Source organism: Narcine bancroftii, chromosome 2 (genome assembly GCF_036971445.1).
Source record: "Narcine bancroftii isolate sNarBan1 chromosome 2, sNarBan1.hap1, whole genome shotgun sequence".
In the NCBI taxonomy this organism is placed as follows: domain Eukaryota; kingdom Metazoa; phylum Chordata; class Chondrichthyes; order Torpediniformes; family Narcinidae; genus Narcine; species Narcine bancroftii.
This window is the reverse complement of record NC_091470.1, coordinates 341,918,735-341,941,078: the sequence shown is the minus strand read 5'-3', so window position 1 is coordinate 341,941,078 and position 22,344 is coordinate 341,918,735. Positions and strand designations below refer to the sequence as shown.

The 22,344-nt window shown below is 41.5% G+C and overlaps 1 protein-coding gene across 2 annotated transcripts in view; it reads left to right on the top strand.

Annotated features, from left to right (window-relative positions):
- zfat (zinc finger and AT hook domain containing) overlaps positions 1 to 22,344 on the top strand; it is a 194,320-nt gene that overhangs the window by 4,934 nt on the left and 167,042 nt on the right. For both annotated transcript variants that reach the window (XM_069922233.1, XM_069922232.1), the window contains exon 2: positions 3,791 to 3,961. In XM_069922233.1, the coding sequence (XP_069778334.1) occupies positions 3,791 to 3,961 (171 nt within the window). The remainder of the gene's footprint in view (positions 1 to 3,790; positions 3,962 to 22,344) is intronic.

The following is a 22,344-nucleotide window of genomic DNA, read 5'->3' as shown; positions in this document are numbered from 1 at the left end:
TCTTTGGAGCGAAGAATGATGAGTAGTGACTTAATAGATGTCTACAAGATTATGAGAAGCATAGATGGGGTGAACAGCCATTGCCTTTTTCCCAGGCAACAGTGGCAAACACCAGAGGATATCTGTATTAGGCGAAGGAAGAAAAGTTTAGGGGAGACGTCAGGAAGATGTTTTTTTTCACAGAGTTGTGGGTGCCTGGAGTGCATTCCCAGGTGTGGTGGTGGAGGCTCGCACAATAGGGATATTTAAAATACTCTTAGACAGTCACATGGATGCAAGAAAAATAGAGGTAGGGAAGGTTTAGATTGTTGAGTAGGTGTATATAGGTCGGCACAACACTGTGAGCCAAAGAGCCTGTACTATGCTGTCATATGCTTTGAAGGATGTATTTGGCATGCATTAATTCCTTGGCCAGGACTCTGACTACAGGAGATGGGATGTCATGTTAGAACTCTGCAAGATATTGCTGAGGCTTTACAGAGTATTGTGTGTAGTTCTGGTTACCCAGTTAGGAAAGATATTGTTAAACCATAAAGGGCGCAGAGTTTTAGTGGGATGTTACTGGGTCTAGTTGCTGAGTAGGAAAAGTTGAAAGTGATATGGGCTGAATGCAGGCAAATGGGACTGCAAGAATGTTAGGCCAAAGGGCCTGTTTCCATGCTGTATGTATGAATCAGAGTTCTACAGCACAGAAGCAGGTCCTTCGGCCCTTGGTGCATGCCAATCCAGCTGGTCTCATTTGCCTGCGTTGGGCCATTTCCATCTTAAACCTTTCCTATCCGTGTACCTGTTTAAATGCCTTTTGAATATTACAAATGCTCCAGCTTCTCTCACCTCCTTTGCTAGCACATTGCATACACCACCACCATCTGTGTTAAGAAGGTGCCATTAACTTGGGGGTCCAGTCAAGTGTTTGAGTGGGCAGCGAACAGGTAAGAATCTTTAAAATGCATCATAGCCAGGTGAAAGGATGGCGCAGTTGGCATAGCAGTGCAACGCCTTTACAGCGCCAGCGATCGGGACTAGACCTGGGTTTGAATCCCGCTCTGTCTGTAGGAGTTTGTATGTTCTCCCCATGTCTTCGTGGGTTTTCCCCGGGGGCCCTAGTTTCCTCCCACCATTTGAAACTTACCAGGGGTGTAAGTTAATGGGGTGTAAATTGGGCGGCACGGACTCGTGAGCTGAAATAGCCTGATACCGTGCTGTATGTCTAAACTCAAATTTAAAATCTAATGTAGATTAGCAAGCACAAGAAATACAATGAAGAAAACCTACTAAGTCATTTGCATGCTTCATGGAAAAGCAGTAAAACTCTTTATTCTTTTTCTGCACCCGCTGTCAAACATACTGAATGTTTTCCTGTTTTCAGTATCTAAGGATTGCTTATTTTTTGCCTTTGGTTAAGTGAGTTGAAAGATGAAGTAAGCCAAAGATAATTTTTGCCATTTGTAATTCTACAATCTCTGAATGAACCAATTGATTCCATTCCCTTGTTTTTACAATTGATTTTTTTTTATTATTGTCACGTGTAAAGTAGAAACATTTTGTTTTGTGAGCTATCCAGGCAAGCCAAATCATTCTTCAGTGCAACAGGTAGTCCAAAATAAAACAAGGTGTTACAGAGAAAAGAGTAATTAAAATAGTACAAGGTGTTTCAGTGAGAATGAGAGATCATCTCTTGCTGCTTGGGGTCCATTCAAGAGTCCGATAACAGCTTGAAAGAAAATGTTTCTATGGTTCACCTGTGTATTCAAGATTCTTTTATTGGCATGTAATAAATAGTGTGATATTATACAGAATTTGCTGTAGTCTGCCATAAAGCAGACAGATTCACCATTGGCAGAAATTGCCTGAAGCGCCTCTTAGTCAGAGAAAGAGAACCAAAAGAGTGTTCCCTCAGAGTCACTGAATGTCTGCGAATCTGTCTCCAGCGCTGCCTCAGCCCCCTGCAGCCACACAGAGTCCAGTCCAAACCATCGTCAGCCCAAGCTCCAGATCTGAACGTCCGACACAATCAGGAAACCTTCAGTGCCCTTGGTATCCGCTCACCTGCTACCCCTTCAGCCAATCTCGAGCGTCTCCAGCAGTCCGCTGCCTGGTGTGAATCCCTTGACTACAGTCACCAGCAGCCCGCAGCCTGCGCGGGTTCCTTGCTTTAAGTCACCAACAGCCTGCTGCCTGTGTGTTCTTCAGCTGCAGAACCCCTCACTGGTCCACTGCTATGGTCACGATCCTGGGGTTTGACTCCTCTGCTTCTCCTGTTCTGATATCTGCCACCTCCCCTCTTTTGAGGCAGGTCTTTTCTGTCTATTACAACTTGGAAATAAATTGCTTTGACACACCATTTTGCCCCCATTGAGATTCACATTTATCCCCAAGCAACATTGGACACTGTCATTCCCATTTGCAATAGTGGCAACATTTTGACAATTCACCATTCCAAAAATAGATACAATAGTTTGGAAGAATATTGTTAAAAATTGTGCAAGGCATTTTAAAAGGACACCAAAGGTCTCTCTGCCTTGAGAATAGCAAGCTGGATCTTCTATCTATAGATAGCTGGGGCCCATCTATAATTGTTGCAGCCTAATGTGTCAGAACTGATCGTGCTCCTGCTATGGTTTTTTTATATGGTGATTTGACCTCCACAATCGACGATATGCACTGGTATTTAAAAGTTATCAGATGGGTGCTCACTTTATGTTTTATGCCAGACCTGGTCCTTTCATTTTCAATCTAACCATCCTCTGGCTTGGAGCATCAAACAAACACACTGCTGGAGGACATTGGCAACACCTGTGGAGGGAAAGAAATAGTCAATCTTCTGGGTTGAGAAAATTTTGGGACTGAGAACATTAACGGCAGGTTGCTGATCCAGGATTTTGACCCAAAACTTGCCTGTCTCTTTCCATCCACAGAAGAGGTTTGGCCTGTTGAGTTTCTCCAGCAGTTTGCTGTTTGCTCCAGATTCCATTAAATCAGACAACAAAGATTATGCTTCCTAAACACTTCTGGGTATATTTTATGGATTTTGGGGTGCTGATCATGAAATTCAACTTAAATGTTTCCTATCAAGCACCGTTTTTTAGATATAACTTATTATTGTGATTTCCTGTCATATTTTAAGTCTACTTCAAGTATACAAAACCATGTAGTTGAAAATTCATTTTTTTGTCTTCACACTTGGACGTTTTCCCTGCTAATCTTGGAGCAGTCAGTGACGAACATGGTGAAAGGTTTCACCACGACATTGTGCCCACAGAAAAGCAGTATCAGGGCAAATGGAATCCATCAATGCTATTGTTGGACACTTACATGAGAGGCATCAGATGCAGAGTACAAGCAAAAATCAGCAGCAAAACGTTTTTATGTCAGTTGAACTAATGCATCGTGTCAACATCATTATGTGATTAAACAGGCTAAGTTCAATAAAAGTTAATTTAATGTTTCTCCAACTTTCTACATGATACAGCAAATCTGAAATTCTCTGTATTACCTTGAAGTTGTCTCACCACTTTTTTTCAGGAAGCAAACCTTTTGGGGGGAAAAAATGTTGTCCAGAGTTATTAATGGATCCACATGTTGGTGGCCAGGGTTGGTGGTGGTTGAGAGGTGAAGAAATTATGGATGCCAAGCTTCAAACAAGTTTTCCTCCAAGATTTCTGCTAGACAGCTAGACAACTTGAATATAATGAATTTAACAAAATAACTATCAATTGTGAATAATCCTTTGATGGCTAACACATTTTTCCTTTTTCTTTTGTACCCACCTTCCCACGCCATTGCTCAGATCTGGTTTCAATCTTCATGTGCAAATTATGCAACCTGTTTTCTCCATGTCAAGATGAGCTATTAACTCATGTCTCTGAGAAGCATGTAGAAAGTGACCATGCTCCAGATGATCTCATTGTCCCATTACGACCACTTCTGTCATCTGAGAAGACTGACCAAACTGAAGGAGGTAGGACACCAAAGTAATTATGCCTTACTATATTCACACAATAAATGTATTCTTGAATAATACTACAGTTAAAAAAAAACTCTGGTATCCAGCACATATGGGGATTGGTTGATACCGGATAAGTGTATTTTCCGGTTGCTTGGTTGCATGAATTGGTAAACTAACGGCAAGGCATGCCAATTTCAAGCTTATGTAATCTTTTACCAATTTTTCTTTTGCTGGTTGCTTGAAAAACCAGGGGTTTTACTGTACTTCTCTGCAAGTATTAAGGTTTCAGCTGATGGAACAAGCAGACCTTGAGCTCTTGTCAACTTAACAAGTTTGGAGTCCAACACTGGTTTAAAAATTAAAGAAGCACTTTAAATCTTCATAAAATACATATCGGTCGATTAATTGATGCCATGATATTATTGGTGGTTCAAACACTAGCCTATGCAATGAGCTGATCTAAACAGAACCATGATCTTCTAGAATTATTATCAGACACATTGCTCAGTTGTTTTTAATCTGGAATTTTATAAGCAATCTTCCTTTCCAGGAAATTATATTAGATCTAAAAACTGGTAAGTGATTTATGGCAGTGTAACTTTTCTTAATCCATGAGGTTTTTTTTATGTCAAAAAAAATCAGTAATGACATTGTTATGAACCAGATGTTAAGTTGTTGACTGTGTCATACACAGTTGATCTGAACATTAAAATATCACAATTGCCAAGACATTGTGGTTTGAAAATTGGAGTATCGATTATTGTTTCCGCGATTATGAAAGAAAAAGAGATTTGGAATTTTAGAATATTTTTCACTTTATTTTGTTGACCATCAGAAGCGTTTTAGAAAATAATTTGTTTTTCAAAATATTGATTGTGAGTTAGGTATGTGGCAAGAGCACGTCTTCAAACGGAGTCTGGCTCAGGCTCAGAAAGGAAGGAGGGAAGAGAAAGAAAGCGACAGTGAGAAGGGACTCCACCATCAAAACTCTTCAAAAACAAACACAATTAAGGACTTATTTAAGGACTCTTACTTTTTCATTTTATTGATTCTTTTTCTCTGTATTGCACAGTCAGTTTGTTTACATTTCATTATCTGATTATAGTTCTTTATTTGTTTACATATGTACATTGTGCAATTTTATTTTACACTACTAACATAGAAACATAGAAGATAGGAGCAGGAGTAGGTCATTCGGCCCTTTGAGCCTGCTCCGCCATTCAATGAGATCATGGCTGATCTTAAAGTTCAGTACCCCGTCCCCACCTTCTCTCCATAACCTTTAATACCCTTATACTGAAAAAATAGATCTAATTCCCTCTTAAATATATTCAATGAACCTGCCTCTACTGCTCTCTGTGGCAATGAATTCCACAGATTCACCACCCTCTGGGTAAAGAAATTCCTCCTCATCTCGGTCCTAAATGGTTTGCCTATTATCCTCAAACCATGGCCCCGGGTTCTGGATTTTCCCATCATTGGAAACATCCCTTCTGCATCCACTCTGTCCAGTCCTGCCAGAATTTTATAGGTCTCTATGAGATCCCCTCTCAATCTTCTAAACTCCAGCGAGTACAATTCCAAATTGCGCAATCTTTCCTCATAAGTCATTCCTGCCATTCCAGGTATCAGCCTGGTGAATCGCCTCTGCACTCCCTCCATTGCAAGAACATCCTTCCTCCGATAAGGCGACCAAAACTGCACAAAATACAACTGGTGATTCTACCTGACCTGCAGGAAAAAGGATCTCAGGGTTCTATGGGATGTCATGTATGAACTCTGACAATAAATCTGAAATCTGAATCAAGACTCAATAGTCACAGGAACTGACAGGAGATCCTGTGACCAAGATCGAGTCTCCAGGATGGTATGCTGCTTCTCAGGGGCTTGGATAAGGGGCATCTTAGATTGAGGTCCAGGGCATTCTTAAAAGGGAGGGTGGGCAACCACAAGTCACGGTAGACGATGATACCAACGATGGAGGGGCAAATGGGATGAGGTTCTGCAAAATGAATATAAATGATTTATAAAGTAGGACCTCACATGGTGGTAATATCACGATTAGAATGAAATTAGGGATAGGAGGAGAGTGTGCATGAACACAAAGCTTAGCAGTTGGTGCAAAAGGGAGCATTTCAAATTTACTAACAGTTGGAATGTTTTCTGGGACAGGGGGTAGCCGTACAAGAGAGGCAGTTTATACCTGAAATGGAGGGAGACCAATATTTTGGTGGGGAGTTTTGATAGATTCACCTTTAAACTAACCTGCCAGGTGATGGGGGTCGAAGGTTGAGAGAGGGGGACTAAAAAGGATTGAGGAGAGTGAGCAAGGCGAAGAGTGTGTGTTGTGGAGAGCAAGCAAAGAGGTAAAACGGTTGAATCTTATTGTGCTTTTTTTAAACACATGGTGCCTGGTAGGGAAAACTGGTGAACTTGGGGCTTGGATAGATATAGAACAATGGAGTGCTATAGCCATAATGGAGACATGGTTGAAGAAGGACTAGGACTGATAGTTCAATGAGCAAGGGTACTGTCTTTACAGGTGTAATAGGAACTGTGGGAACAGAGGTGGGTTGGGGTTGCAATACAAATGCTGTTCTACTTATGATGGTCCGACATAATTTTTTTGAAGTTACGATGGTTCGATGTTGATGTGACTGTTGTTATTGCTATATTTTATGATTAAAAATTGTCTTTTACAGTGTGGAATAAATGATATTCAACATTTAGTTATAAAATAGGCTTTGCTTTAGATAAATTTGCCCAGCTGCAGGCTACAGTAAATGTTCTGAGCTTGTTTAAGGTAGGCTAGGCTATGATATTCGGTAGGTGCGGTACTGTGTTCATTTTTGACTTAGAGTTGTTCCATTTACGATGGAACAAAACCCCATTGTAAGTAGAGGAGTGCCTGTATATGTTAAAGATGATATCACAGTAGTCTTTCAGTGAGGATGTTGCTGGAGATCTATCGTCTGAGGCCGTGGGGGTAGAAATTAGGAATTGAAAAGGAGTTTTCGTGTATACTATAGGCCAGCCATTCTCAACTTTTTTAGCTATGGCTCCCTCTGTACAAAATTTATGGATCCCTTTCCCTGTGAAGCAGTTTAGTTGGTTTCCTCCATAGTTCTACTGACTACATAAAAAAATTAATTTCAGTCCATACCTCACACTTCAAAAATTACATAAATCAAAATCTGATTTTTTTGGAAATGTGCTTTAGATGTGGTGCAGAGGTTGGAACGTTCGTCCAGTCCACCTGGCTGTGTACGAAGGTAAGGCCTTTTTGGGTGAATTTGCGGTACATTCTTAAGAAAATTACAAAAGTGTATTTTCCACAGGATCTGGAAGTGAATCTTTTGGGACTCATTGGCAATGTGAGTCTTAGGTTATCAAAACCCCAAATTTCTTTGGTGAAGATCAGTTTAGCTGAAGACAGGAAGTGTATGGTGCTTTCATAGAAGTCCGACTCCCAGTTAACCATCTCACGATGGAATATGGAAATATAGAGTCGCATTTCCCTCGGGATCACAAAATATGGAAACCTTATTTGAATTATATTGGCACCCAGTTTGATTAATTCTCCCTACTTGCAAAGAAGATGATGCACACTTTGTGTGTGTGGGGTTTTTTTTAACATATTAATATAAGTTTAATGATTGCTTCCTCAATTGTATAAGGGAGGGAGGTAAGGAAGGAAGCAAGGGGATGGCATGAAGACATACTCTACATATCTAGTTGATTTGTTGATGTTTTGTTGAGTCTGTAAAAATGAAAACTAAAATATTTTTAAAAAAATTCAATCCTTAAATGTACTGTGGCCCAAACGGGTTGAGAATGGCTGTAGTTTGCCACTAGTTATCGAGAGGTAGAAGATCAAATATCCAGAGAGATTGCTGATATTTGTAAAAATAGCAAACCTATTATTGTAGGTGACTTCAATGTTAAGGAATAGGATGGGATAAAATTTTGTTAAATATGTCCAGTGTTCAGTGTTAATACAGAATTTTGACAATGTGATGATCCGCTTCAGAGGAAACTAACTTCCAGCCTTGTTTAGGGTCAGGGTTTGGAAAATTTAAATTAATTAAATTTATTTTGTCCATTTTTATTATTATGGCTGTGGTTTGGGAATTCATATGTATGACTATTCTTGCAGAGCTTTTCATTGTCTTTTTTTTTTCTGTAGCACATTCCATAATTGTATTGTATTGTAGCAGCTCACTGGAAGCTTAATCGAACCAGATAGGGAGGATCCGAGTGACATCACGAGTCACAATGTGATGATGTAATTTTGAATGTGCGGGGTTTTAAAAAGCTGTACGTGACTGTTTGAGAAAACCACTTTTATTGAACCTCGACTTGACTACGTCTGATCATTTTCTCATTCTTCATTTCGCATTGTGACACAGTTGCTACACTGGAGACCCTGGTGGGACCAAACGGATTTTGGACCCAACATGGATAATGCAGCAGTTTCGCTCAAACTGCCCGTCTTTTGGACCACTCAATCTGAAGTTTGGTTCGAGCAGGATGAGGTGCAGTTTCACATTCGCAAGATAGAAGTGGACACCACTAAGTACTAGGACAAGGATAGACGAGTAGTGGATTACCTTTGGGACCCACCACTTCTCGACAAGTATGAAGCCCTAAAACCCCACATTCTCTGGATTTACGGTCTTTCACAATGTGAGTGAGCTGCTTGGCTCCTCCATGTCGATGGCCTAGTGGGGACTGCACCCCCTTTGGAGTTAATGAATGACGTTGGGACTAGCAGACGGCCATAGGCCTTGCTTGCTCTTTGAGCAATTGTTTTTGGAACATATGCCAGAAGATATCTGTCTCATGTTGGCTGACGAGGACTTTGATAACCCTTGAACAGTGGCCACCCGTGCAGACATTCTGTGGTGTGCAAAACAACAAGGCGCAAGAAACACAGAAATTAGTGCTGCATCACACCTAAAGGCCCAGGCTTCATGAGTACAGGCGATGAGGTGGCACGTTCCCCCTGATAAGCATGATTCTGTGCCAATGGCTACGATGTCTGGCCACCGTAACAGCCTACTCTACGTCTGGGATGAACCCTACCAGTGCAGAGGTTCATGTCCTTCCTCCTCTGGGCTTTGACACCTGTACGAGGAGTGTAGGTCCGGTGCTCACTGAGGTGAGTAACAGTTCGATTCGTATGTACGGCCCCCTGAAATTTAGTGACAACAATAAGTCCACATGGAAGTTCATTCTTGCTGCTGTGTCCCAGCCGTTGCTGGGAGCCAACTTCCTCAGTACTGACTCACTGATGGTAGACTTAGCTGGTTGGTGAACACCACAACGTTCCAGAAGTTCCCCCTTGGAAAAGCCAAATTACCTATCCCGCACCTAGATGCCGAGGAGTACTCGAGCAACGAATTTGCCAAACATCTTGCGGAGTTTCCGAATATTGTCACTCCCCAGTTCTCCACTGCCCCACCCAAACATGGCATTGTACACCACATCCTCACCCAAGGACCTCCTCCACATGCCCGAGCCCGACGTCTGCTGCCCGACAAGTTGCGGCTTGCAAAACAAGAGCTCCACAAAATGGAGGAACTTGGAATCATACAAAGGTCTGATAGCCCGTGGGTTACCCTGTTACATATGGTGCCCAAAGCCACGGGAGGCTGAAAACCTTGTGGGGATTATGGGCGTCTCAATGACGCTACCATTGCAGACCACTACCTTGTGCCCCATATACAGGACTTTACAGTTAATCTAATTTTCTAAAATTGACTTCGTCCATACCTGTAATACCAAATACCTGTAAACCCGGAGGATATGCCCAAGACTACCATCATAACACCGTTCGGCCTCTTTGAATTGAATTTTTGAGAATGCATTTTGGGCTCAAAAATGCTGCACAAACATTCCAGTGACTAATGGATGAGTGGGGATTGCATGGACTTCCTTTTCATATACTTGGACAACATCTCCATCACCCACAAAGAGCACCTGCAGCATCTGTGTTAACTCTGCTGCCTCCTTCAGGAGTTCGGGCTAACTGTGAACCCTGCCCACCTAGCCATAAGAGAAATAAAGTCAACTACATGCAAGTCAGATGCCGTTAAAGTTATGCCACTCTCTCCCACAATGCTAAACAAGGCAGGTAAAGGATTAGGCTTAAAATTAACTTTTAAAAGTACCGAAACATTTTAAAATACTTCATTCCAGTATTTCCCAGACTCTGACATGTCCAAAGCATGAATTAGTGAAGCACCTCCATTGTTACATCTGTCATGATGAGGAGATACATCCACATAAAAATGAGATAGTTTGACTTTGGACATGTGAGCCCTATGGACTTCTTTAAATTAATAGAAGGAGTGGTGAGCAAATAAAAATATAATAAAATTACATTCCAAGTTTCTTCAGAGATTAAAAGCTGTACATAAGAGAGAATTCAAAAAGATTTTTATGTCCGTCCATATTTTCAGGGACTACCAACAAGCACATTTCCACCGTGTCCCTGTTTTCCATGACTGGTTTTAAACCCAACCATCAGATGGTTCATACTGGTGTTCATACTGTAGTTTTATTCACAGACCCAGTCTGGAGTGTATATTGTGAAAGGTTAAAAATGGCTGGAGTTCAAAGGGTTAAGGATCAGGCTGGGGGCCTTTAATATAGAGCCAGTGGAAATGGAAAAATCTTAAATTAATATTTTTGACAGGATAAGTAGGAGTGGGAGAGGACGTGCTGTTATCTTTAAAGAGAGATGTACAAGACCAGATTGGGAACTGGGCTAAGAAACGGGAGATGCAGTTCACCTGGAACTAGTGCGAGATACTGTGTTTTGGTAAATTGCACTGGGGCAAAACTTACTCAATTAATGGCAGTGCCCTAATGTGTAAGGGAGCAAAAGGATCAAGGAGTGCAGGTACATTTCTCTTTAAATATAGTAGCCCAAGTAGACCGAGCTGGGGTGTAGCCAGTTTCTAAAGTTAGGGGGAGCGAGGACACAAAAAAGGCACCACAACACAAACTAGATGGTGAGTCAGTGTTTGAATGGTAGGACACATTGATTTTTCGGCGGTATCGGATCAAGGGTGTGGTGGCGATGTTGGACCGAGGTGTGGGAAAGGCGCCGTTTTCGCTCCTCTTGCACCTCCCGCCACCCCCAAACCACTGAGATGGCGTAAACAGAGTAGTGAAGAGACCATTTGGGATACTTGCCTTTATTGGATGGGCCATTGACTACAAGTGTTGGAACATGATGTTGAAGATGTACAAGATGTAGATGAGGCCATACTTGGAATATTGTGCGCAGTTATGCTCGCCTAACTATAGGAAGGATATTACAAAGTTGGAAAGGGAACAGCAGAGGTTTACAAAGTTGTTGCAAGGATTAGGGAAGTTGTGCTATCATGAGAGATTGGAAAAATTAGGCCTATTTTCTTTACAGCATAGGAGGTTAAGAGGGGATCTTATTGAGGTCTGTAAAATCATATTGATAGGTGAATAGTTCCAGTTTGTTTCCAAGAATGGAAAAATCTAAGTCGAGAGGGCAGAACTAAAAGGTGAGCTGTGTGGAATTTAAAAGGGACATGAGGGATCAGTTCTTCATTCAGAGGGTGGAGGGATTTGGCCCTAATGCTAGCAAGTGGAACTACAGTAGGGCATATTGGTCAGCCTGAACGGCCTGTGGGCCTGTTTCTGTGTCGCAATGAAATGTTGCTCATCCATCTGAGGGAGTACATAGGTCTTCAGTCAAACATGCATCCAAAGGTGGCAGATTTTCTCAGTCCATACTATATCTTTGTCCCAAAATCTCCAAAGTGCAACTTGATTCAATATGTTTAGAATGCTGCCAGCTGAACAATTATTGATGTAACTGAGGAATGGCTTTTATATAGCAGATTTGAAGTAGTGCCTTCAATGTAGAATGATTCATTTGAAGAAGAGGCTGGCTTTTTTAGTTTCATACTCTTACCTGGCTTCATCAAAAGTGATGAAGCTGTAACCATCAGAGTTTGTGATGGTTAATGCCCTCCTGTGCTTTCCCTTGTGTAATGCAGAAAACTAGAGAAAGGTTATAAGGAGTAGATTGTTTTCTACCTAATGTTTTAGAGTATTTACTTGGTAGGCACTTAGAAATAAACTCATTTGCTGAATATGGAGATTTTTATTTGTATCTCTATGGGGCAAAATTACAGGTGCTCCTCCACTTACGATGGACCAACTTACGAATTTTCAAAGTTACAATGGTTTGAATCTGTACTTGCAATTTCAAATTTTGATGTGCTATGCGGTACACTGCTCCACCATCCAGCAATTAATTTTAGTTCATTGTTTCAAACATTCTTCATGCCTGGTGTGCTTTCAGCTGTGTACGTTAATGTTTTTTTTCAATGTGGAATAAAGGTATTCAAAATTTAATTATAGAAAAATGGCAGGTGTGGTATTCTTTATTGATTTGTGATGGGTTTGCAGGAATGCCACCCCATTGTAAGCTGAGGAGCACCTGTATAATTCAACCCCAAATCTTTGTTAATCTGTAATGACTTGCTTGAATGGAAGAAAGAGAAAGAAAGCTTATCTTCATTGGTCAGAGTAAAAGTTAACTGATTTGATGTGAACAATAAGATCTGGCCAGATATTTATGCTGCTTCAATGGCTACTGCAGTTCTTAAAATCCATTTTTAAAATGGAGGAACAAATAGCGAAGGTGGCCAATAGTTGCTGACCTCATAGGGTCATAGGTGCTGAGTAGAAAGGCCCTTCCCAGAATTTCCAAGGTTGTAATTTTCCTAAGATCTTAAATTGGAAAATTGCACTTATTATTCTGCTGTCTGAGAAAGCTAAGAGGGTGAAACCAGGGAATTGTTTACTGGTTGGCCTCACACGTTGTCAGAAAATTAATTAATATGATTTAAAGTGAGACCAAATTGAAATGGCACGTAAAAGGCCAAATTCTGACGTGGTGATCTGTGGATGCTATTTTCAATGGGATTTCAAAAGGCATTTGATAAATTCCCTCATAAGTCCATGCTAACGTGGACACCAGCTCTGGTATGTGCACAGCATCACAACTTGTTAGGATCCAGCAGTCAAAAGCTCAAGGAGAAAATAGATTTGGAGTGAAATCTTGCATATTCTTATTTAAATATGCATAGTCATTCTCAATATAGGAAGAAGGCAGCCAAAAATAGGTTTGAGACCTGTGGAGAATAAAATGGTAAATTAATAACAGGAAACAAAGAAATGGCATGTCTTCACTGTGCATCAGGCTATAATTTGAACTACCATAGAGGAACCTGTAAAAATTATAATCACAAGAAATAACATATTAGAGAGACTGAGTTGGCTGAAGGCACACAAGAAATAGCTGCATCCAAAGAAGTGCCTGCAGAGATAGTGGACCCATTAATTGAAGTTTTTCAAAACTCATTAAATTCTAGGAGGGGACTGGAAAACTGGAAAACAGCCTTGTTTAACCATATAACCGTTTGCAGCACGGAAACAGGCCATGTCGGCCCTTCAAGTCCATACCGGTTCACTTGAACAACTCCACTAAAAAAATGAAGAAGTCGGGAAACTAGAGACCAGATAGCTTAACAGCAAAATACTAACATCAGTGATCAAAGAGAAAATGAGAAATAATTTTGGAAACCTGAATGTAATTAAACCTAAGTCAATGTGACTTCATGAAAATTTGACAAATTTGCTCAAATTTGTTGAAGACAGAGAGAGTTGATAGAAGGTAACCTATAGATGTGGTGTGTTTAGATTTTTAAAAGACATTGGCAATAGAAATCCATTTAAGGTGAATGGAAGAACGTTTAGGGGAGATGTCAGAGGTAAGTTTTGTTTTACACAGAGAGTGGTGGGGGCCTGGAATGCATTTCCAAAGCTGGTACAATTGGAACATTCAAAAGAAAATGGAGGTTTATGGTTGTGAGGTAGGGAAGGATTAGATTGTGGAGAAAGATCAAGGAATTGAAGGTGATGGGGAGCTGGCACAGAAGAGCAGCTGAGGCCAGCATTGATCACATTGAATATTGGGCCTGTGCCAACTCCTGCATTTTTGAGTCTGCGTTTCCCTGCTCTATCATTAGGTGGGGAAAACAATATTAATTCAATGTGGAAAGACAAGGCTGCTAGTTCTAAATGTACCTTAAAAAAAAAATAAGGGCCAACCTTCACTTGGCAAGCTAAGCAGTGGCAGTCCGATGGTCATAGTTTAGTTCAAGTTTGTTGTCATTTAGTGAGAAAGTTTGCATTGCAAACAGTCCAGCTTGTCGACCCATACATAGTTGGGCAATTAAAAAAAGAACAGCATGCAGAGTTACAGACAGAAAGAAGTACAGTACAACTGCGATTATCTTAAATGGTCAGGGCAGGACCTATGTCGGATAAACAGACATTCAGATTCTTCAAATTTTAAAAACAACCCAGTAGCAACAGGAAATCATTTGTATCAATGTTTAAACAACAACAAACAACAAGGGAAGGGTTTTAAGCATTAAAATAATGTTTAATTCTCACCAAAAAAAATGCTGGCCACAACTCTGCCACCGATCACCGGCACCTCCCAACCATCGCCGTTGATTCCTACTGCTGGCGCAGATTGCTGGGGAGGCTTCCAGGGCCAGTGGAACACTCATTGGTGAGTCAACAGGCTCTTTTCTCCCTGGTGACCAGAGCTCCCGATGCCTGAGTCCCGACTCAGAATCCTCCCCTTCCACACATGCACACCGGGGGGGGAGGGGGGGGAGGGGGGGGGAGGGGGGGGGAGGGGGGGGGGAGGGGAGGGGAGGGGAGGGGAGGGAACGTCACTGAGCCCAAGGTCCTTTTCCTGCCTGGGAGCCTGAGGTCTTCGCTCCTGCCTAGGACCCTGCTCTCCTTGACTGGGACAAGGGATTCTTCCAACTGCTTGCGGCATGGAGTTTGAGAGGGAGAGTTGGAGAGAAAAGTCAATAGGGGGAGGTAAAGAAGAAATGGAAAAAGAGAGGGGAGGGAGCTACTTGAAACGAGGACAATCGTCATTCTAATTTCATGTCGTGCAAATTTTTTTTCAACCTGTGAGGTCAGTTCAGCTCTGAAAAAGTTTTGCAAAAATGAAGATTTTGGAAAATCTGACTTCAGATAATCGGAATTGTACGGTACGGAGAAAAGCAACATTATTTCACTCTTACTTACTATTCTAGCCAGCGGTCAAGATCTCGCAACTTTAAATATGACTGTTGCCAGAGTTAGGCCCAATCCAAACTGGAGAAACACTTCATATTCTCCCTGGGCAGCCCAGTGGTATGAATATAGAATTTTTAAAAAAATTTCAGATAATGAGCTCTGTTTTTTCTTTATGCCTCCTGCTCATCCCTCTATGGTTGGTGTCTTGCTTTTCCGGTTTTGATGAAGGGTACTTAACCCTAAAAGTTCATTCTATTTAACTGAGAGTGAAATGTGTCTGCGGAAACTCGATGACTACCATTTAAAAGATAGCTCTCGAGGCTTTCAATTATACCAATCACCAACTTGAATTTGCAGTACAGCACTGGAAATGTTTAAGACCAACGCCTATTACTGTACCACTAAAAGCATCAATCTAGCTTCTACTTAACTGGCTAAAGAATTTGGAAGAGTTTTTTTTAATGAATAGGTTGCACTTGTGCCTTTTTGTCATGAGGAAAAAAATAATAAATACAATAAGTAAAATACTGATTGAAACCACATTTTTATAAATTGGTATGGGTCAGATTTTTTTTCCTCATTCTTCCCCAGTGAAGCAGTAAGCCTATGTGTACGTCTATTGTAATTCTACTCATGTTTAACTTCCCTCACAGAAATTTCTCCTTTTAGATTGGCAAGGGTGAACATAATACTTAATTAGGCAATGATGTCATAATTAGTGTCAAAAGCAATACCATATCTGGGGCCAAAAACACACTGTGAGTTGAATTTAGTTGATGTCATAATGAGCAGCTGGCTTGAGTTGTAAACTATATAAAGGTGCAATGTACCTTGGCCTGCACTTTCTGGGAACCTCAAGCTTGAGTGTAAAGATGGGTTGCGGCAAACAACGGAGGAAATCAAGGCGAGTGATGGCTTGTGGGGTTTGCTTAACCCAAGCACGCCGCCGCAGGAATGCCAGAAAACGGTGTCAAAGACCAAGAGTTACCAGAAGAATGTGTGGCAAATGAAAAGATGATCTAAAAGTAAAAGGCCCGGAGCAAGAAATATAAACATGAAGCAGACCTAACTGTTGTTGTAAACATCTACTGGCCTAGAAGACAACCCATCATTCTTTTTACTGTACCACATTAAGGTACAAAAAAATAAAGTTCTCAAGTGGCTTGAGAGTTCAACATGAAAATTAGTTTTGTGTGTTTCATGGTGTGAAGTGCTTTAACCAATGATCCCTTGGCATGTGGAGAATGTTCATACAAATTCTGAGGTTTCGCTTTCAACAAGTGTGCAGAAATGCATTCCTGTTCTCCTGAAATGTACCTGCACCAGTGGTGTGTTTGATTGGAAATTAAGTATAATGTTGGAACATGTACAGTCATGCACTTTGGTAGAAAAAAATAATTTTTTTGATGGGAAGAAAATGAAAGGATATAATAAACTTGCATGTTAAGTTGGCAGTGAAGGCGGCAAATGGATTTTATTTGAGAGGAATAGAATACAAGAATTTGGCAGTGAGAGGTTGCTATTTTGAGATGAGGGGTACAGTGATGAACAAGAGGTGATTTTTGCTTTTTTTTAAGCTCTCTTCCTCAAAGGTTGATAACTGAATCTTTTGAAGACAGTTGTTGATAGAATATAAGGGGCTTAAAGTTTACACTACATGGATGGGAATGCGGAATTGATGGTACAATCAGACCAGTCGTTATTGATTCGAATGACAGATCATGCATGATCCATGTACTGTGCTCCTGATGTATGTGCGTGTCTGTGTGTTTGTCTGTTTATCTTAAAAACAAACATTAGGGTAAAGGGATTATGTCATTAAAAATCCTACTAAACACTTAAAAAAAAGTCAACCATCAACTCATTGAATGATGAAGTTGGCTTAAGGAAATCAACAGCCAGGCCAATAACTGCCTTCCTTGAGGAATTTCAATAACATCAAATTTATTTGGATGTAGTTAAGCATTAAAAATTCTTACAATTCCTTGCTGTGCTTTCCAGGCCATTAGAGAATGTGAAAAAAGGAGAGAAATTTCAAAGGAATTTGCAAAACTGAATAATTTTAACAATGCTCAAAAGACTAGAATTAAATTAATCTCTGGAAGGTCTCCAATTTGTAATATTTGCTTACTTTCTCTGAACATTTCAACACATTGTGCTTCTCTTTTAGATTCCAGAGCTAAAGTATTTTGTTTTTGCAAGGATGATTTACGTGGACTAATATTTCAATCCTTTGAATTCACGTGGTCTATCAAAAAGAGGAAATATTTCACTTAATGTCTTATTAAGTGCTGAGAAACAGTGGCGTAAATGGGTAATGCACCACCAATAACTCCAAAAGACTGAAGTTATGCAAAACTGATAAGCTGTAGCCTGGAGCCACATCCCTGCTGGTTGACTGCCCTGAACTGAGGAGGGAGCTGTGGAGCAGTCGCCTTTGTTCAGGAATCTTTGGGAGGGGCCACAGGTACAATCAACCAATATTCATGCCCAGACAGGTTAAACATACAAAGAGTTTGGTGAGGTAAAGTGCATTCAACATATCATAAATTAAGCCTTTCAGGTGGTTTGATCTGCCACTGCGTCACAGTAATAGGGTTCTGGACAGTCTGGGGTGCCAGTATGTGGTCGTCAGCATTGGAAGGGTGGATTCGTGGTGACAGGTCTGGCATACCATCCGTTGGGGCTGAAGTAGGATGCCATGGTCCTGGTGCATCGTGGGTTACAACAGGTGAGGTGAGTGTGGGGTGATCTGTAATGGTATCCGGAGCCCCTGAGGGTGCCAAGTACCTGAAAGAGACTGTGTCCTCGTGTCCAACAGGGTACGCCACTTAGGCGTATTGAGGGTTGGTGTGGAGGAGATGGACCCTCTCATCCGGGGATCAGACTTGTGGCTCGTTGCATGCTTCCAGAGTATGACTAGCCCTGGGGATGTCAGCCAGGCCAGCAGTGTGGTCCCCATTGCAGACTTCCTGGGGAAGGAAAACATTCTTTAATGTTGATTGGCATTGGTGGTGGTACATAGGAGTGATCTGATGGATTGGAGTGCCTCAGGGAGGACATCTTGCCAGCAGGAAACAGGAAGACCTCTAGATCTCAAGGCTTGGAGATTAGCCTTCCAGACAGTGGCTTTCTGCCTTTCCACCTGCCCATTCCCCTGGGGGTTGTAGCTGGTGGTTCTTCTCATGGCAATGCCTCTGGAGCAGGTGCTAGCGCAGCTCATCACTTATAAAGGACAGCCCCTGATCGCTATGGATATGGCAGGGGAAACCAAACAGAGTGAAGAGGCTGTGTAGGGCCTTGATGATTTTGGCAGCTGTCATGTCCAGGCAGGGTATGGTGAATAGAAAATGTGAATACTTGTCGATTATGTTGAAGAAGTATAAGTTGCGGTCAGAGGAGGAGAGGGTTCCTTTGAAATCGATACTCATTTATTCAAATGTCGGCCTTTACCAGTTGCGCTTTGTTTGGTCAGTAGAAGTGTGGTTTGCACTCCGCACAGACCTGGCAGTTTCTGGTCAGAGTCCTGATCTCTTCCACTGAGTAAGGCAGATTGTGGGCTTTGACAAAATGATAGAACTGGGTGACTCCCGGGTGGCAGAGATCACCGTGGAGGGTTTGCAAAAGGTCTATTTGTGCTCTGGCACACGTTCCACAGGATAGAGTATCTGAAGGCTCATTTAGTTTCCCGGGCCAGTACAAGATGTCATAATTGTAGGTGGAAAGTTAGATTCTCCACCTCAATATTTTATATAACCATATAAACATTTACAGAGTGAAAACAGGCCGTGTTGGCCTTTCGAGTCCGCACCGGTTCACTCGAACAACTCCACTAGCTCAAACATCCTGCTCTCCACCAATATCCCTCCAACCTCCATGTACACATCCAACCTTCTCTTAAATGACAGAAGGGACCATGCCGCAACTATCTCATTCGGAAGTTCATTCTATTCTGCCACCTCTAATATTTCTCCTAAAGTGTTGCTCCCTTACCCTTAATTCATGGCCTCTTGTTCCAACCTCCCCTGCCCTCAGGGTAAAGAGTCTGTTTATATCTAGTCTATCTATTCCTTTCATAATTTTAAATACCTCTATCAAGTCCCCTCTCAGTCGCCTACGTTCCATTGAATAAAGTCCCAGTCTCCTTAATCTCTCCCTGTAATCCAGGCAACATCCTTGTAAACCTACTCTGCACCCTCTCCACCTTATCTATATCCTTTCTATAATTTGGAGACCAGAACTGAGCACAATACTCCAAACCTGGCCTCATCAATGCCTTAAACAGCTGCAGCATCACCTCCCAGCTATACTCTATACTATGATTTATGAAGGCCAGCATACCATATGCTTTCTTAACCACCCTGTCTACATGGGAATCCACCTTCAGTGAACTCTGTACCATAACCCCTAGGTCCCTTTGCTCCTCTATGTGCCTCAATGCCCTTCCCTTAACTGTATATGTCATATTCTGGTTATTTTTACTGAAATGCAATACCTCACACTTGTCTACATTGAATTCCATCTGCCATCTTTCAGCCCACTCTTCCAAACAAACCAAATCCTTCTGTAATCCAAGAAAATCTACCTCACTATCCACCACTCCCCCTATTTTCGTATCATCCGCATATTTGCTTACCCAGTTAACCACACCCTCCTCTAAATCATTAATATAAATGATAAACAACAAGTGACCCAGCACCGATCTCTGAGGCACCCCGCTCGTCACAGGATTCCAATCTGACATACAGTTGTCTACCATGACTTTAAGCTGTCTATCTCCCAGCCACCTCTGAACCCATGTCACAATCTCTCTACTAATTCCTAGTGACTGAATCTTCCTTATTAATCTTCCATGCAGTACCTTATCAAAAGCCTTACTAAAATCCAAATAGATCGCATCCACTGCTCTACCTTCATCCACCTTTTTTGTCACTTCCTCAAAAATCTCAACAAGGTTCGTCAAACATGACTTTCCTTTTACAAACTCATGCTGGGTGCCCCTAATCAATCCCTGCCTATCCAGATATGTATATATACTATCTCAAAGAATACCCTTCATAACCTTCCCCACCAATGAAGTCAAACTTACTGGCCAATAATTACTTGGCCTACATCTACTGCCTTTTTTGAACAACGGAACTACATTTGCAACCCTCCAATCTTGTGGTTCTATCCCCTCCTCCAGTGATCTTTGGAAAATCACTGTCAGTGCCCCCGCTATTTGTTCCCTGACCTCCCTTAAAGTCCTGGAAAAAATCCCATCAGGACCAGAAAACATCCACCTTAATTGACCCTAGAAGCTCCAAAACTCTCACTTTACTAATCCTTATCCTTTCCATAACTAAGCCCTTTGCCTCTCTTATCTCGTAATAGCCCAATGTCCCTTTTCCTCGTGAATACTGATGAGAAAAAATTGTTCAATATTTCTCCCATCTAATACGGTTCCTGACATAGTTCACCAGTCCCATCATCCAGTGGACCTATTCTATCCTTAACCCTCCTTTTACTGTTCACATATCTGTAAAAATCCTTAAGATTCACTTTCCCCTTATTAGTTGTGGACTTCTTTTTGCCTTTCTAATTTCCCTCTTAAGGTTCTTCCTGCAATCTAAGTAACGACCATAATCTCCTCAATCCATTGTTTTTTATATTTGGTATAGGCCTCCCGAACCAACTTCTTAATTTCACTTGAAAACCACGGCACCCTTGAACCTTTAGTCTTCCCCTTTAGCCTGATTGGAACATAAAGATCCTGTAGTCTCAAAATCTCACCCCTAAATTCCTCCCAAATTTCCTCTACATCCTTTCCGGCAAAAAGATCAGCCCACACAACTCTCTGCAAATCCCTTCTCATTTCTCCAAATCTGGCCTCCCCCCACTCGAAGACCTTCAACCTCGGACCCGACCTATCCCTTTCCATCATTAAGCTAAAGCTAATGGACCCATGATCACTGGATCCAAAGTTCTCTCCAATGCTTACCTCCGTCACCTGCCCCATTGCATTCGCAAACAACAGATCTAACACTGCTCCCCCTCTAGTTGGCGTCTCAATGTATTGCTGCAAAAAGCAATCCTGAGCACAATGCTTAAATACTAATCCATCCTGCCCTTTTACTGACTGTGTTTCTCAATCTATGGAAAATTTAAATCCCCAACCAACACCACCCTATTTCTACTGCACATCTCACCTATTTCCTTGCACATTTGCTCTTCTAGTTCTCTATCCCCATTTGGAGGCTTATAAAATACCCCCATAATAGTAACCTCACCCTTCTTATTTTTCAGCTCTACCCACACTGCCTCTCTCGACCAGCCCTCCAGTCTACCTTGCCTCAGCACTGCTGTAATGTCCTCCCTGACAAGTAATGCCACACCTCCCCCTCTTAATCCACCAACTCTATCACATTTAAAGCAGCAAAATACTGGAACATTCAACTGCCGGTCACAACCTTCCTTCAACCACGTTTCGCTAATGGCCTCAACATCATAATGCCACATGTCAATCCACACCTTTAGCTCATCCAGCTTCCTTACTATACTCCTCGCATTAAAATAAATACATCTCAGGGATCTCCTACTTCCTACTTTCTGCATATCCTCCTCTCTTCCATTCTTACAATTTTCACTACAACATCTTTTTACTACTTCCTGCTTTTCCTCCCTCAAATTATTTAAACTTGTCTCTTTCCTTAGCCAACAAATCCTCACCCTGCTGCCTGACTAACTTGAAACCCTGTCCCCAACCATATTAGTTTAAATCCCCTCTGATAGCCCTAGCAAATGCCCCCGCCAGGAGACTGGTCCCTCTGGGAATCAGATGTAACCCATCGTTATGGTATAGGTCCCATCTTCCCCAAAAAAGGTCCCAGTGGTCCAAGAACTTGAAACCCTGTCTCTTACTCCACCTCTTTAGCCACGTGTTTGTCATTCTTTTTAAAGAAAAACTATTTATAAATTTAAGATACATATATCTATTAAAAAAACACAAACCCCCTCCCCCACCACCCGCAACTAACCCCACAAGGGGAGCAAAAAAAAAACATATATCAATTAATTACAAACACTGTGTGATGTGTCAAATTTACAATATATTTTTAAAAATTAGGATATTTTCAAGCCCATAAATTTCAAATAAGGCAACCATATCGTGGCAAAAAAAGAATAATTATTATACAGATTATATGTTATCTTCTCTATATAAATACAATATCTCAACTCATTGTACCAATGAGAGC